The sequence below is a fragment of the Salvelinus namaycush genome, chromosome 14, assembly GCF_016432855.1.
Source record: "Salvelinus namaycush isolate Seneca chromosome 14, SaNama_1.0, whole genome shotgun sequence".
NCBI lineage: Eukaryota > Metazoa > Chordata > Actinopteri > Salmoniformes > Salmonidae > Salvelinus > Salvelinus namaycush.
The window spans coordinates 15,165,706-15,181,515 of NC_052320.1; the positions used below are offsets into that span (position 1 = coordinate 15,165,706).

General features: G+C 42.3%; 1 protein-coding gene across 3 annotated transcripts in view; it reads right to left on the reverse strand.

Moving 5' to 3' along the window:
• Window positions 1-685: 685 nt before the first annotated feature.
• Window positions 686-15,810, reverse strand: part of LOC120059183 (calcitonin gene-related peptide type 1 receptor-like) — a 28,093-nt gene continuing 12,968 nt past the window's right edge. The window contains exons 2-13 of one of the 3 annotated variants that reach the window (XM_039008037.1): window positions 12,287-12,341; window positions 12,039-12,180; window positions 6,637-6,744; window positions 6,401-6,513; window positions 6,148-6,239; window positions 5,436-5,562; window positions 5,115-5,268; window positions 2,958-3,018; window positions 2,704-2,770; window positions 2,392-2,610; window positions 2,225-2,266; window positions 686-2,051 (exon numbers count right to left, since the gene is read on the reverse strand). In XM_039008037.1, the coding sequence (XP_038863965.1) occupies window positions 1,788-2,051; window positions 2,225-2,266; window positions 2,392-2,610; window positions 2,704-2,770; window positions 2,958-3,018; window positions 5,115-5,268; window positions 5,436-5,562; window positions 6,148-6,239; window positions 6,401-6,513; window positions 6,637-6,744; window positions 12,039-12,180; window positions 12,287-12,337 (1,440 nt within the window). In that variant the 5' untranslated portion in view covers window positions 12,338-12,341 and the 3' untranslated portion in view covers window positions 686-1,787. The remainder of the gene's footprint in view (window positions 2,052-2,224; window positions 2,267-2,391; window positions 2,611-2,703; window positions 2,771-2,957; window positions 3,019-5,114; window positions 5,269-5,435; window positions 5,563-6,147; window positions 6,240-6,400; window positions 6,514-6,636; window positions 6,745-12,038; window positions 12,181-12,286; window positions 12,342-15,810) is intronic. The other 2 variants (XM_039008038.1, XM_039008039.1) reach the window with 2 other exon arrangements.

A 15,810-nucleotide genomic window follows, 5' to 3' on the forward strand; every position in this document is an offset into this window, starting at 1 on the left:
AACGCAACACAGGTGGGAGGAGAGAGCATACACTTCTCACAGGAAAATGCTTGTGTAGAGCACCATCTTCATGTTGGAACCTACGGTAGGCCTATTTATTATGCAAAGTTGCACTTTACTTGTCTATCTGCAATAAATAGTAACATCCCCCAACTAAAGACCTGTTGGGAAAGCCAATTAGCCATATATATATGTGGACGCCTCATGAACCTGTGCCAATGGCGTACCAAAGGAATTCGCCATTAGGCCTACATTCAATTTAGGTCAGCATTATTTGTTAGGTTCATGTGATCACTTAAGGCTTCTCGCAATAATAAAAAAAATGACATCTAATTAAACTAGGCCACCGAGCAGTAACACCATCAGCCCATAAAAGGTAATTTTCATTTCCAGCAAGACAGGATTGAAACAGGCCCTGTCCACCGGCACATACGATGAAAAGAGTCTGGAAAAAATACCATCCCCCTTTTTTAATAGTGATCTTAATGGTTTGCAATAAATTCCCTCTTCCGATTTGTAAGATTAAGTAGAGTGAGTGAGTGAGTCAGTTTAACAAAAGCTTTTCCCTCCTGGTGGTCTTTCTTTTAATACCTCTGCCTTTGAAGATATCACATTCTGAGTGAGTCAGATCTACATTACAAAAAAGTAATAGTTAAATAGAAAAGAACAAGCAAAAACCTAAATTATAAAAGTTTATTTTAATACCATTGTTACACAATTAAACAGGTTTATAAAGTTGTGTTATTCAGTTAGGCATTTATTCTGAAGTCAAAGTGGAATGTTTTTCATAAACTGCAGCATTGCAAATTCTCCCCACTACACACACATGTATGTATGTATGTATGTATGTATGTATGTATGTATGTATGTATGTATGTATGTATAAATAGTTAAACTGCAGCTCAGTGGTATAATACATGTATCCTTAGATTTTTCATATTGTGAAAAGCAACTCAATAAACAAGACTGTAAAACCGTAAGAAAATAACACTGGATAAAAAAGTGACTTGGGTGTTGTCAGACATAGGGCAACCCCACATCACTGAATCATAGGTTCTCCCATTAGAGTGTCAAAGCACACAGACACACTTTTCCTCATTGTGTTGTATGCCTTATTCACTGTCAGTCATCTTCCTTGCCTCTGAGAACTCAACATTCAGCAGTCAGAACTATGCCAAGTAATTTCATGGTTCTAAAAAGGCAAGCTTATGCAACAGACAATTATATAATAAGTTCCACATCATTAAAAAGTGACATCAAAAAGACAGATCCTAATTTTAATAATATAAAAGTAGTGTCAGAGTTTAATAAACTCATCAAATATAAGAGTGCTTATATACTGTACAAATGGTACAATAGGCCTACAGAAAATTATTACATCAGACACTAATTCACATTGAAGGCCAAGATCAAACATGACCAGAGATAGCCACCTTCATTGGGTCCTTGTATCACTGGATTTGTTCCATAAGGCCAACATGAGCAACAGTGAGAAGCTACAGTAAAATGTATATACATCTGGGGCGAATACTTGTCTGCAAGGTTTCAACTGGACCCTGTAAACTGCTCATTCATTATCAAATGTGTGTGTATGTGTCTTTGTCTGTGTTGTGTGTTTGTGCTTGCATGTGTATCTTGTACACATTTGTGCGTATATTCTTACCGTGTGTGTGTGATCCTCTTTTACTGCTCTGACCAATTGTCTGTGGCCACGCTGTGAGCTAAGTGAGCCTGTTTGTGACCAGCATTATGTGATGACGCCTATGGGAAGGGACAATGCAATGCTCTCAGATGTCAGTGGTCTCCAGGATCCTTGGCGTATCCATCTCCCTATTGGTGCAGCGCTTGCCATTGCTCTGTCCATTGGCTCGGTAGTGCACACTGCCACCTGGCTTAATGATGGTGTCCTCCTCAGACGCAGTGAGCTCCAGGCTGACTGTAGCGCGACTCGTCTCGGTCACAGAGGAGTTGGTGTTGTAGTGGGAGTAGGAATCTGTCCATTTCCACACCAGCTTGGTCTGGGCCCATTTCCTTCTAAGACATGCCTGCACCTGTGGAACCAAAGACAGAGTGGTTTAAGAGCAACATAAAATGCGAGCTTGAACCTTATCAGTAAATACTGGCAAACAAATATATAGAGAATTCCTGAATGACAATGATTCTACTTCTAAATGAAAAGAGACTGAGGGTAATCATCAGCTATTTAAGAAATACTGACACTTACCTCTGCATTGCAAAAGCAGAATATAATTGCAACCAGGAGTCCCTATAAAGGAATAATTATTCAGTGAATATTCCTCCAGATTAAACATTCTGTAATGGCCTTATATCACTTGTGGATATTGTGTTGAAAGGTTATCAGATTTGCTTTTAATAAAAAACCACCCATACCTGGAAATGTGTGAAGATGTTCATGATGAACTCATAGATGGCCCTGGCCTTATGTCCCTCTGGCCTCCAAGGAACCAGGATGAACTGGGCTCCCAGCAGAGGTATCAGGATTAGAGTGGCTCGCACAGCCTTCATATAGGCATTGGACTGTGCACTGTGGGTCACCTGCAGCTTGGTGATCAGCACACGCACTATGTTGAGTAGGAAGAACAGGTTCACCTGGAAACAGCCAGAGGGAAGCGGAGGAGGGGTCGAGTTTGAGCACACTGTCCACTTTGGTTTCTATTTTTTGTTTTGGTAGTGCAGACTCACAAGCAGGGCAGCTTGGAAAGGACCATGGATGATGTAGAGCAGGTGTGTGTTGGAACTGATCCAGCATCTGGGAGACAAGGAGAGACGAGGCTAAACTCAACTGAGACAGTAAAATAAGATCCTGAGCTTTACTGGGACATAAGTATTGTAACTGACAGGATGCAGCGTACTAATGCAGCATGCAGTGCACTGTCAACCTCTGCTACTATTGTGCACAGTAGCATATTATTCAGAGGGAGGAGCTGACACATTACCTGTCATCATAGAAGACCCCGCGGGCCACAGCATGTGTAATGGCAGGAATGATGGGGAAGCCTGGGAGAGAGACAGAGGAGTCCATGGCTGCAGTTCAAACGCAAAGTAGACAGCCCTCAGCCCTAAACCCTCAGCCCTTGAATGACGTTTTACATCGTCACATCGGAGTGTACCTTAAATGTCCCTTGCCCAAGCGAGGGAGAGAGGCAATGTCCTTGGTGACAATCTTGAAGTTGAGCTTAAAAACAACCAACCTAAAGCTATTAATCACAGATCACTGCACCTGTACATAGCCCATCTGTAAACAGCCCATCTACCTACCTCATCCCCATACTGTATTTATTTATCTTGCTCCTTTGCACCCCAGTATCTCTACCTGCACATTCATCTTCTGCACATCTACCATTCCAGTGTTTTAATTGCTATAATGTAATTACTTCGCCACCATGGCCTATGTATTGCCTTACCTCCCTTATCTTACCTCATTTGCACTCACTGTATATAGACTTTTTGTTTTCTTTTGTTCTACTGTATTATTGACTATGTATTGTTGTATGTGTCGAATTGCTATGCTTTATCTTGGCCAGGTCACAGTTGCAAATGAGAACTTGTTCTCAACTAGCCTACCTGGTTAAATAACGGTGAAATAAAAAATAAAATAAATAAATGTAGCTAGCAAGCTAACATAACTAGCTAGCACTCATGTCAGGTAGCTAGCTACAGTTACCCATAGCTGGCTAGCTAGGTTTATAGTTTGGTAATTTATTCCAAATAATTTTCAGAATTCCCCAAAAAATTTATGAAGCTAGCTACATTTTATAGTCTCATAGTGAGGAGCCTAAGCCAATTTGAGCGTTATTCCCATTTGCCAATGCTAAAATCAAATCAAATTGTATTTGTCACATGCCCGAATACAACAGGTATACAGCAGTTGCCATACCAGGCAGTGACGCAACTAATCCGGATGCTATCAATGGTGCAGCTGTAGAATTTGAGGATCTGAGGACCCATGCAAAATCTTTTCAGTCTCCTGGCATTGTCGTGCCCTCTACACGACTGTCTTGGAGCGTTTGGACCATGATAGTTTGTTGGTGATGTGGACACCAAGTAACTTCAAGCTCTCAACCTGCTCCACTACAACCCTGTCGATGTAGTCCATGATCATCTCCTTTGTCTTGATCACATTGAGGGAGAGGTTGTTATCCTGGCACCACACTGCCAGGTCTCTGACCTCCTCCCTATAGGCTGTCTCGTCGTTGATGGTGATCAGGACTACCACTGTTGTGTCATCGGCAAACTTGATGGTGTTGAAGTCGTGCTTGGCGAACAGGGAGTACAGGAGTGGACTTAGCACACACCCCTGAGGGGCCCCCGTGTTGAGGATCAGCGTGTCAGATTTGTTGTTGCCTACCCTAACCACCTGGGGCTGGCCCGTCAGGAAGCCCAGGATCCAGTTGCAGAGGGAGGCGTTTAGTCCCAGGGTCCTTAGCTTAGTGATGAGCTTTGAGGGTACTATAAATAGCATTCTCACGTAGGTGTTCCTTTTGTCCAGGTGGGAAAGGACAGTGCAATAGAGATTGCGTCATCTGTGGATCTGTTGGGGCGGTATGCAAATTGGAATGGGTCTAGGGTTTCTGGGATAATGGTGTCGATGTGAGCCATGACCAGCCTTTCAAAGCACTTCAAGGCTACAGAAGTGAGTGCTACAGGTCACAATATCATCTGTATATATATTTTTAGCAACCGAGCTTAATAATTTTGTTGATTAAATTTGACACTTCGTGGGCACCGGAGTTTGACACATAGCTACATTTTGTAGTCACATGTCAACCCCACAAGTGATTAAACTCCTTCACTCGCTCCCTCAAGCTAAATCGAGGGCCGAGGGGGCAACGTTTGTGAATTTAACCTCCACTTATGTCGGCAATCAAACTGCATCTGGTTTCGACGGGGATTCCCCCAAGGGAAAGTGGCAAGCGCAAGGGCTGAGGTGGTAAAATGAAAGTGTTTGGACTGCAGCTCAAGACTGTCATGAGCTTCCATAAGGCCTTGTTAGATGATATGATGCATAATATAGAGATATGAAAGCATAGAAGACATATTCAACATTGTGCTAGGGGAACAGCAGTGTGACAAAGATGCAGTCAGTCACTCACCCCAACCAAGGACATAATACCAGCCCAGCTGCTGCTCTCCCACAAACACAGAAACGACGATGAGAGTGTGCAGGTAGATCCCCTCACACAGCATCCAGAAGTAGTTGGAGCCAAATGTATACTGGTTCAGGACTGTCAGGATCTTGCATCCAATCTGAGAACAGCACAGGGACAACTTTCTGAAGTTGTCACTGTCACTCATTGCCACACATTGTGGAGTGTAGCACCTCAAAATTGCATCTTCACCAACTTCATGAGTTCAACCAGTAGCTATTCATGTTCAGAGTAATCCCCCTGATGACAGAGGTGTACATTACTTACAGGGTAGCTGGCCCCCAGCTGCTGGTTTTTGGCTACAGCAGAGATCCAGATGACGGTGCAGATGGAGTTGAAGATAAAGGACAGGAACATGTTCTTATGGAGGGAGATCCTCTGGCAGCTCAGACTCCTAATGGGAGGATTAGAACAGAGGGACACAACTCAAGAAACAAGTGGTGTGGTATGGTAATTACTTTTATTTGTAAAAAAAATGTGTAGGTCATAGGATAACTTTCTTATTTTTCACTTTTCAACTTCATGGTGTAGCACTAGTAGTCAAATGTTGTGAATTCAAGTTGGCAATGTAGGAAGAACCAAATACCTCTATTCTAAAACAGAGGGCTCAGTGTGTAGTTAGAACCAAATACCTCTGTTTTAGAATAAAGGGCTCAGTGTGTAGTTAGAACCAAATACCTCTGTTTTAGAATAAAGGGCTCAGTGTGTAGTTAGAACCAAATACCTCTGTTTTAGAATAAAGGGCTCAGTGTGTAGTTAGAACCAAATACCTCTGTTTTAGAATAAAGGGCTCAGTGTGTAGTTAGAACCAAATACCTCTGTTTTAGAATAGAGGGCTCAGTGTGCAGGAAGAGCAACACCAACAGAATCACTTTGATTCAAGGATGTAAAGTGAAAAAGTACACTAATGTGACAGTCTACTGTTGGGCTCTGAATATCTGCCTCAATTGGTCCATGGAGGAAACCATGAATGACTTACTTAAAGTAGGAGAAGATGCAGAGTGAGATGATGAGGGATACCACAGACAATCCATGTCCCACAATGGCCAAGTAGTACAAGCTGAAAGCAAACTGGGCAAGAAGGGAACGAGGACGCAACAGGAAGCATTAATTCACTTCTTTAACTAAGTGGACACAATAGAGACGTTGACAACAACAATCACTAAATTGACTCTAATAAAAATGGTTTAGCCACTGTCAGAATTGATAAACTACTTGGCTTAAAAGTATACCATCAGTTTATCCTTGGTGTACATCTGACACTGGGTGTAATTGGACCAAATACGGTTGCTCTCAGGGTGACGAAACCACTGTCCATCCAAGTTGCACACTTTGGTCGCTTTCTCTGTTTGAATGGACACAGGGAGAGTATGGATGTCACAAAACATTTCAGGTAGGGCATCATCAGTAAAGATCAAGTCAGTTGAATTGTGATTGAATGAGATGTGTGGCTGACTGGCTGGCTCACCTGAGGGGTCAAAGTCCTGGAAGTAATCAGGGCAGAGCTGCATGGCCGTGCCAGGGGCAGAGTCACTCCAACACAGCCAGCCGTCCCATGTGCGGTTACAGAATGTGCCTGTAGGGGGCAAAGAGGGAGGAGCAGCTGTTTGCAGTGTATTATAGTACTGCAACCATTTCATGTTTCAAAAAGTTTAGGTTCATTGCATTAGTGAACTCTGAACTGTGTATTATATTATGAACATATACAGGTAGAGTGACATCTGGTAGTTATATTAGTGATCAAAGAACACTAATAATCTAGGTATAACACTTTCACACTCATTTTAAAATACTGTGTTGGGTCGTTTTCTAAGACAAACTGAAAACAACAGTCTCTTATTTCCTGGGAATGTGACTTTAAAGCCAACAGAGAAACAAAACACCTAAAATGTCCCTTAAAAATTATTGATATAAAACATTGAATATTGTATCAATAATGTACATTAAAACAGCTGAGAGAAACAGCTACATATGCAAACACACATATCACTTTAAATACATTCCTAGTAAACAATACAAGGAAGTCTGTGTCCAGGTTGTTGCATGTAGGGAAATAGAGCGCAAAATAGCATTTCAAAGGCTGTTATTTACTGAGCTCCAGTAACAGGGGCAGCTTGGAGACAAAGAACACTTCCCTCCTTTCAGACCTGAGGGTAGTCACTTCCCTTCTCCCTATTTCTCTCCTGACATGCACTACTCCTCCACTCTTATTATGATGAGTGTGTATGTGGCTGCATGTCAGTGGCGGTCAGTGCCATTTATTTTGATTATTAGACTGTATTTAACCAGGAGAACCCATTGAGACCAGGGTCTCATTTCCAATGGTGCCCTGAGAACAACAGTGAGCAACAATTCAAGCATGATCACTACAAAATTACAGTTAAAACATTTCAAATAAACTACGTTCCTTTCAAAAGGGCAGTAGAAACAAATAAACTCAGGACCCTGTCTTTCAAAGATAATTAATAAAAAAACAAATAACTTCACATATCTTCATTGTAAAGGGTTTAAACACTGTTTCCCATGCATGTTCAATGAACCATAAACAATTAATGAACATGCACCTGTGGAACAGTCGTTAAGACACTAACAGCTTACAGACGGTAGGCAATTATGGTCACAGTTATGAAAACTTAGGACACTAGAGAGGCCTTTCTACTGTCTCTGAAAAACACCAAAAGAAAGATACCCAGGGTCCCTGCTCATCTTCGTGAACGTGCCTTAGGCATGCTGCAAGAAGGCATGAGGACTGCACTAGTGGCCAGGGCAATAAATTGCAATGTCCGTACTGTGAGACACCTAAGACGGCGCTACAGGGAGACAGGACGGACAGCTGATCGTCCTCGCAGTGGCAGACCACGTGCAACAACACCTGCACAGGATCGGTACATCTGAACATCACACCTGCGGGACAGGTACAGGATGGCAACAACAACTGCCCGAGTTACACCAGGAACGCACAATCCCTCCATCACTGCTCAGACTGTCCGCAATAGGCTGAGAGAGGCTGGACTGAGGGCTTGTAGGCCTGTTGTAGGTCGTGGCAGGTCCTGACCAGACATCACCGGCAACAACGTCGCCTATGGGCACAAACCCACCTTGTCTGGACCAGACAGGACTGGCAAAAAGTGCTCTTCACTGACGAGTCGCGGTTTTGTCTCACCAAGGGTGATGGTCGAATTTGAGTTTATCGTCGATGGAATGAGCGTTACACCGAGGCCTGTACTCTGGAGCGGGATCGATTTGGAGGTAGAGGGTCTGTCATGGTCTGGGGCAGTGTGTCACAGCATCATCGGACTGAGCTTGTCATTATAGGCAATCTCAACGCTGTCCGTTACAGGGAAGACATCCTCCTCCCTCATGTGGTACCCTTCCTGCAGGCTCATCCTGACATGACCCTCCAGCATGACAATGCCACCAGCCATACTGCTTGTTCTGTGCGTGATTTCCTGCAAGACAGGAATGTCAGTGTTCTGCCATGGCCAGCGAAGAGCCCGGATCTCAATCCCATTGAGCACGTCTGGGACCTGTTGGATCGGAGGGTGAGGGCTAGGGCCATTCCCCCCAGAAATGTGAGGGAACTTGCAGGTGCCTTGGTGGAAGAGTGGGGTAACATCTCACAGCAAGAACTGGCAAATCTGGTGCAGTCCATGAGGAGGAGATGCACTGCAGTACTTAATGCAGCTGGTGGCAACACCAGATACTGACTGTTACTTTTGATTTTAACCCCCCCCCCCCCCCTTTGTTCAGGGACACATTATTCCATTTCTGTTAGTCACATGTCTCTGGAACTTGTTCAGTTTACGTCTCAGTTGTTGAATCTTATGTTCATACAAATATTTACACTTTAAGTTTGCTGAAAATAAGCACAGTTGACAGTGAGGACATTTCTTTTTTTTGCTGAGTTTATATACAGTCAATCAAAATAAGTACAGTTTTCATTGGTCAGATTTCTTTTTATCAGAGCCCTGAATTCACCTTTTGGGACCAAATAATGAAGTTTTAGAGTGACCTGTAGGTCATTCCAGGACGGAGAAGCATAGTAACTGAAAGCTGTCTTCCCTAACTCAAAGGAGACACGGGAACCTTTAGTACCAACCATTCTTGAGAGCGAGTTTTATAGTTACTAGATTTCCAATTTAGAAGTGAGGTGAGGTAATAAGGGAGTTCCTGGAGAATTGCTTTATATACGAATAATAGCCAATGTTGTGGTGTTCTGTTAGTCAGAGACTCCGAGCCAACAGAAATATATAAGAGATGCGTACGGAATTCTCACCAGTGATAAAACGCAAGGCTGAGTAGTAGACTGAATCCAGAGGTTTTAACAGGCTGCCGGGTGCATGTAGATTGTGTCGCCATAGTCAATTACTGAGAGGAGTGTCTTCCTCCTATTTTCAAAAGTGAGACAGGATTTATTTCTATACTCGCAACTTTGTCAGCTTATCAATGTGTGATTTATAAAAGGCTGGCTTATCGTCAATCAAATACCTATATAATTATAATGGGGGCCTAGCTCAATTTGGACTCCTTTTAATGTACATACACAGTATATACATACATATACACACATACATATACAGATCTTTAGGATACCTGGAGAAAAATATAAACTTTGTTATATCAACATTTTAGCACTAATTTAAAGATTGAATTTAATCAAAGCCAAGCAGAAAGTTGTGAATGGCCTGCTGCACTGAGGGGACGGGAATAAGTAACTGTGTCATCCACAGAGATGTAAACCCCAGTTGTTGTTGTTGGGGGACAAACCAAAATGATGAATGTAAATAGTGAACAGTAAGGGCCTAGTACTGAGCCTTGTGGCACTCCTTTGGTTATTTTAAGAAAATTAGACTGAACTCCATCAACAGATATGCACTGACTTCCGTCGTGCAGGTCATTTTTTAACTAGCCGCAGGTCTCTTGGTCTAGACCAACTTCGGATAGCCTCCGTAGCAGGAGTGCATGATAAACTATATTGGATACTTTCGACAGATCAATAAAAAGGACAGCGCAGTGCTCTTTCCTGTCTTGTGTGTTTATGTAATTTAAGACTTGAGAAGCAGGGAGATGGTGCTGTGACCTGGCCTAAAGCCTGACTGGTGAGCATTCAGAATACATTTTCTAAAAAGGACCCCATTTGAGAATTTACCAAGAGTTCTAATATTGTCGCTAGACGTGAACGTTTAGAGGTCGGGCAATAATTATTAAGATCACAGGGATCACCACCTTTGTGGAGCGGGAGAACAAAAAGGGCCAACTTCCACACCTTAGGAATAATACCCAAGAGAATGGCTAGATTAAAAACATGTCAATTGCTCCAGAATCCGGCATGGGTCAAGCATGTCTGTCCCAGTGGATTTGTTTTACATAAATAAAATAGGATTACTAGGAATGTTCTGGATGCTAACGGATTACTTTCAAACCGTAACTGCTACACAGGGTTGGGAAGGGTTGCATTCTTTATTGATTTAACAAGGCAAGTCCGTTAAGAACAAATTCTTATTTACAATGACGGCATACCAAAAGGCAAAAGACCTGAGGGGATGGGGGCTGGGATTAAAAATAATTATAATAATTTCTAAATGTAATCCATTAGTTAATAGATACCAGTCCAAAATTGTAATCAGTAACATAGCTTTTGGATTACCCAAACTCAGTAATGTGATTACTCACATTTTTTCCTTTTTACTTTTGGATTACTGTAAAGTAAAAATGATCCATCAAACGCATTTAGTGTGTCATCACATTGGTCTCTCACTTGTGGTTAGACTCGCTCAGGTGGAACAAACTTAAACTTGTGCCTTTTTTCAATGCTGAATTGAATGTTATTGAGAGAACAAAGGTATCATAATGTATTTTTCTTTTTTCACTAACATCCTTTCTGAATTTAAAAGTAATCTAGGTTTTTCAAAAGTAATGCAATCTGATTACAATATTTTTGAGGGTAATGTAACTGATTACAGTTTCTTTTTAATAACTGATGACATGCAATCAGTTACTCCCCAACCCTGCCTCTACACAACCTACATCGTTGTCACCATATTAGCTAACATCATAGTCAACAGCGGAACTAACGCGTTAGTAAACCTACAACCCAATCCATGTGTACGATCACGCAGTACAGTGTACAGCAAGCAGTTCAGCAGTTACACCGTTGGGGCCCAGTGGCAATAAATTAATACAAAATTGCCACTGCGTTGCAGTGTTTGATAGCCTTGGCCAGCTAGCTAACATTTTAATAGCATTCCTCTCTGTTTAAGTCAGGTTGTTGAGTAGGCTAAATTTGCTGCATTAGCTAGCTAAGTAAGTGAAAGGTAAACTAAGAAGAACCAAAAATATAACTAGCTCTCTCTCTACTGCTTTTCCTTCATTTTTGAATAAAGGAATAATTTGTTCAAAACTGTTCAACTATTGTCTTTCGCTCTCTTTGAGTCAACTACTCACCACACATTGTGCCCTGCAGTGCTAGCTAGTTGCAGCTTATGCTTTCAGTACTGGATGAATTATCTGATCTTTTGATTGGATGGACAACATGTCAGTTCATGCTGCAAGAGCTCTGATAGGTTGGAGGCCGTCCTACGGAAGTCATCATAATTACTGTGTAAGTCTATGGAAGGGGGTGAGAACAATGCGCCTACAAGGTTTAGTATTGAAGTCAATGTACCCAGATGAGGATGGAGGCTAGCTGTCCTCCAGCTACACCATGGTGCTACCCTACAGAGTGCTGTTGAGGCTACTGTAGACCTTCATTGCAAAACAGTGTGTTTTAATCAACTATTTGGTGACTTGTGAATATATTTTTATCATAGTTTTTATTAGAGCCTCCACAGGTGCATGTGTGTGTGGGGGTGCATGTGTATAGTGCCTCACCATCTTCATGGTGTGGTGGGTCATGGAGAATCTTTAGGTAGCACTCAAACTGAGCTGAGAGGATCTGGCTGCGGGTCACTGTGGTTGACACAGGGTTGATAGGCACCTCTTCTGATTCCAGCACATCTTCACAGTGGCACACCTATTGGATATGTTTAAGGGCCCCTTTTGAGTTTCTAATATGACAAAGACATCACACACACACACACACACACACACACACACACAGAGTAGTCGCGCTCTCTCACCTCAACTCCCAGGAGTAGCACCGGAAGCCATAGTGCTAGAATCCTCCACATGGTTCTATATGGGACAAAGAGAGGTGTTGCCAGTGAGCATCAGTGAACTATGGCAAGAGGAATCACAAGCATGGAAATAATATAGAGGAGCGAGTGGCTGTATTTCTAACTTTGGGATATACTTAATGTGGTTTGGTTCACGGTGGGGATTAATTGCAGCAATGGCTCTCTTTTGAATGGACCACTCAACAGTAATTGGCCATACTATGAGGAAACAACAAAAATACTTGTTTGTTCATGATTCTACTGTCTGTCTTTGCACTCGCTGAACACGCAGCGTGTACAAGTGTCTCAGAACAGGATGTCCACTCTCAATAGGAGGTCACAGCACCGCAGTCATTCCACTCAAGGTCAGGGAACATGCATATTTACAATACCAAGCAGGATGTTTATTTGATTATGGTTGAAATTTGAAACTGGAAAAACGTGAAGTATAACACTAGTGTCCCATCATGAAATCCACATTTTAATTGACTAACCCAGTTTAAAAGCACAGTAAACTTCCTGTTAGAACAAGAACATATAAGTATATCGATTGTTTTAGTAGTATTAGACATGAAAATGATGTGTAAAACATGAGCAAAGGGAGAGAAAGACAGGAGGAAAAGAGAGAGGATAGAATATGGAACACTGTGGAGCTTTGGGTGAAGACCAAGGACAATCCACAGAGGCTTATGGTTGGCCCAGAAATACAATACACTGGTGTAGTCTATACACTCTTTAAAAAAAAAGTGCTATCTAGAACGATAAAGGGTTCTTCGGCTGTCTCCATTGGAGAACCCTTTTTGATTGTATGTAGAACCCTTTTGGGTTCCATGTAGAACCCTTTCTATAGGGAAAGCCAAATAACCCTTTTTTCTAAGTGTGTACATACAGTGCATTCGGAAAGTATTCAGACTCCTCGACTTTTTCCACATTTTGTTACGTTACAGCCTTATTCTAAAATTGATGAATGTTTTTCCTCATCAAGCTACACAAGATACCCCATAATAACAAAGCAACAAAACAAAACCTTATTCAGACTATTTGATAGGAGATTCAAAATTGAGCTCAGGTGCATCCTGTTTCCATTGATCATCCTTGAGATGTTTCTACAAATTGATTGGAGTCCCCCTGTGGTAAATTCAATTGATTGGACATGATTTGGAAAGGCACACTATATAAGGTCCCACAGTTGAGAGTGCATGTCAGAGCAAAAACCAAGCCATGAGGTCAAAGGATTTGTCCTAGAGCTCCGAGACAGATTTGTGTCGAGGCACAGATTTGGGGAAGGGTACCAAACATTTTCTGCAGCATTGAAAGTCCCTAAGAACACAGTGGCCTCCATCATTCTTAAATGGAAGAAGTTTGGAACCACCAAGACTCTTCCTAGAGCTGGCCGCCCGGCCAAACTAAGCAATCGGGGGAGAAGGGCCTTGGTCAGGGAGGTGACCAAGACAGAGTTCCTCTGTGGAGATGGGAGAACTTCCAGAAGGACAACCATCTCTGCAGCACTCCACCAATCAGGCCTTTATGGTAGAGTGGCCGGATGGAAGCAACTCCTCAGTAAAAGGCATGACAGCCCATTTGGAGTTTGCCAAGGGACACCTAAAGAACATGAGAAACAAGATTCTCTGGTCTGATGAAACCAAGATTGAACTCTTTGGCCTGATTGCCAAGCGTCACGTCTGGAGGAAACCTGGCACCATCCCTACAGTGAAGCATGGTGATGGCAGCATCATGCTGTGGGGATGTTTTTCAGCGGCAGGTACTGGGAGACTAGTCAGGATCGACGGAAATATGAAAAGAGCAAAGTACAGAGAGAGATCCTTAACGAAATCCTGATCCAGAGCGCTCAGGACCTCAGACTGGGGTCAAGGTTCACCTTCCAACAGGACAATGACCCTAAGCACACAGCCAAGACAACGCAGGAGTGGCTTTAGGACAAGTCTCTGAATGTCCTTGAGTGGCCCAGCCAGAGCCCGGACATGAACCCGATCGAACATCCTCTGGAGAGACATGAAAATAGCTTTGCAGCGACGCTCCCAACCAACTTGAGGCTGTAAACGGCTGCCAAAGGTGCTTCAACAAAGTACTGAGTAAAGGGTCTAAATACTTATATGATAAAGTTTTTTATTTGTAATACATTTGCAACAAAAAAAACTCATTATGGTGTATTGTGTGTAGATTGGTGAGGGGGGGGGAAAAACAATTAAATCCATTTTAGAATAAGGCTGTAACGTAATAAAATGTGGAAAAAGTCAAAGGGAATGAATACTTTCCGAATGCACTGTAGGGTCCTCTCTTCAATGGCTTGTCACCTGACCAAAGTCCCAAAGAGAGACACAGGGACATGGTGTCACACGTGTTCTCATCCAAGACTATACAACACCCTTTCACAATCAAGCCACATTCCCAATCCCTTTACATCTGTAAAACTACTATTTGCCTCCTATGCCAAGGAAAACAAACTGGAATGAGAACTGTAATAACAGTCTACATTCTGAGGACATCAATTCATCAGATGAGAGAGATTGAGACTGCTAGGCCAGCGCGGAAGAATGTCCAACAGAAAATGTTTCCATGGAGGGACTATTTTCAGGTTGTTCTCCATCATCTAGGGTTGTGTTTCCATGGAGAGACCTAGATCAGTCTATCATGTAAGTGACACCCTTCACTTTCTCCTTTTATGAAGGATAAAGGTCATCAGCAAACATCATGATCACACAACCCTAGATGATAGAGAACAACCTGAAAATAGTCCCTCCAACTGTCCTTTTGATGCACTATAGCTCTAGCATAGTGGTCAGTAGATTTTCTGCCAACAGTTTTTTTCCAAGAGGAACCCTTTTGGGTTCCAGGAAGAACCCTTTCTACACGTAACCCAAAAGGGTTATCCTATGGGGATAGCCGAAGAACCCTTTTACACATCCCGTGTAGCTCAGTTGGTAGAGCATGGTGCTTGCAACGCCAGGGTTCTGGGTTTGATTCCCACGGTGGACCAGTATGAAAAAGGTATGGAAATGGATGCACTCACTGTAAGTTGCTCTGGATAAGAGCGTCTGCTAAAATGTAAATGTCAGTGGATTTTCTGCCAACTACAGTTTTAAGTAGGAAATACAATGCTTAGTTGAATAAATCTTGTTAAAAAAAAAAGTGTTAACGCCACTGTAGTTTGTCTGAACAAAGCTGATATTGTGTCATTGAAAATTAGTGTCTAACAAGTCTGGGATTTTTTTTATTTTCAATTGGTATCATGCGTTGCCACATTTAATTACCCCAATTAACAAGTATTGATTCAAACACATGCAGTGTTTGCTATCAAAACATTTGAATTCCTGTAGACCAGACAAAGAGGCCTAATTAGGCTATGAAAAATATCAAGACCAAGAAAGAAACTGCAAAAGAAAGCCTTAATCAAGCTGTTTCATTTGTTGCCAGAAACAAAGCCATGACTCATGAGCTACAACAGCTTTGGGTAGAGACCCATTTGT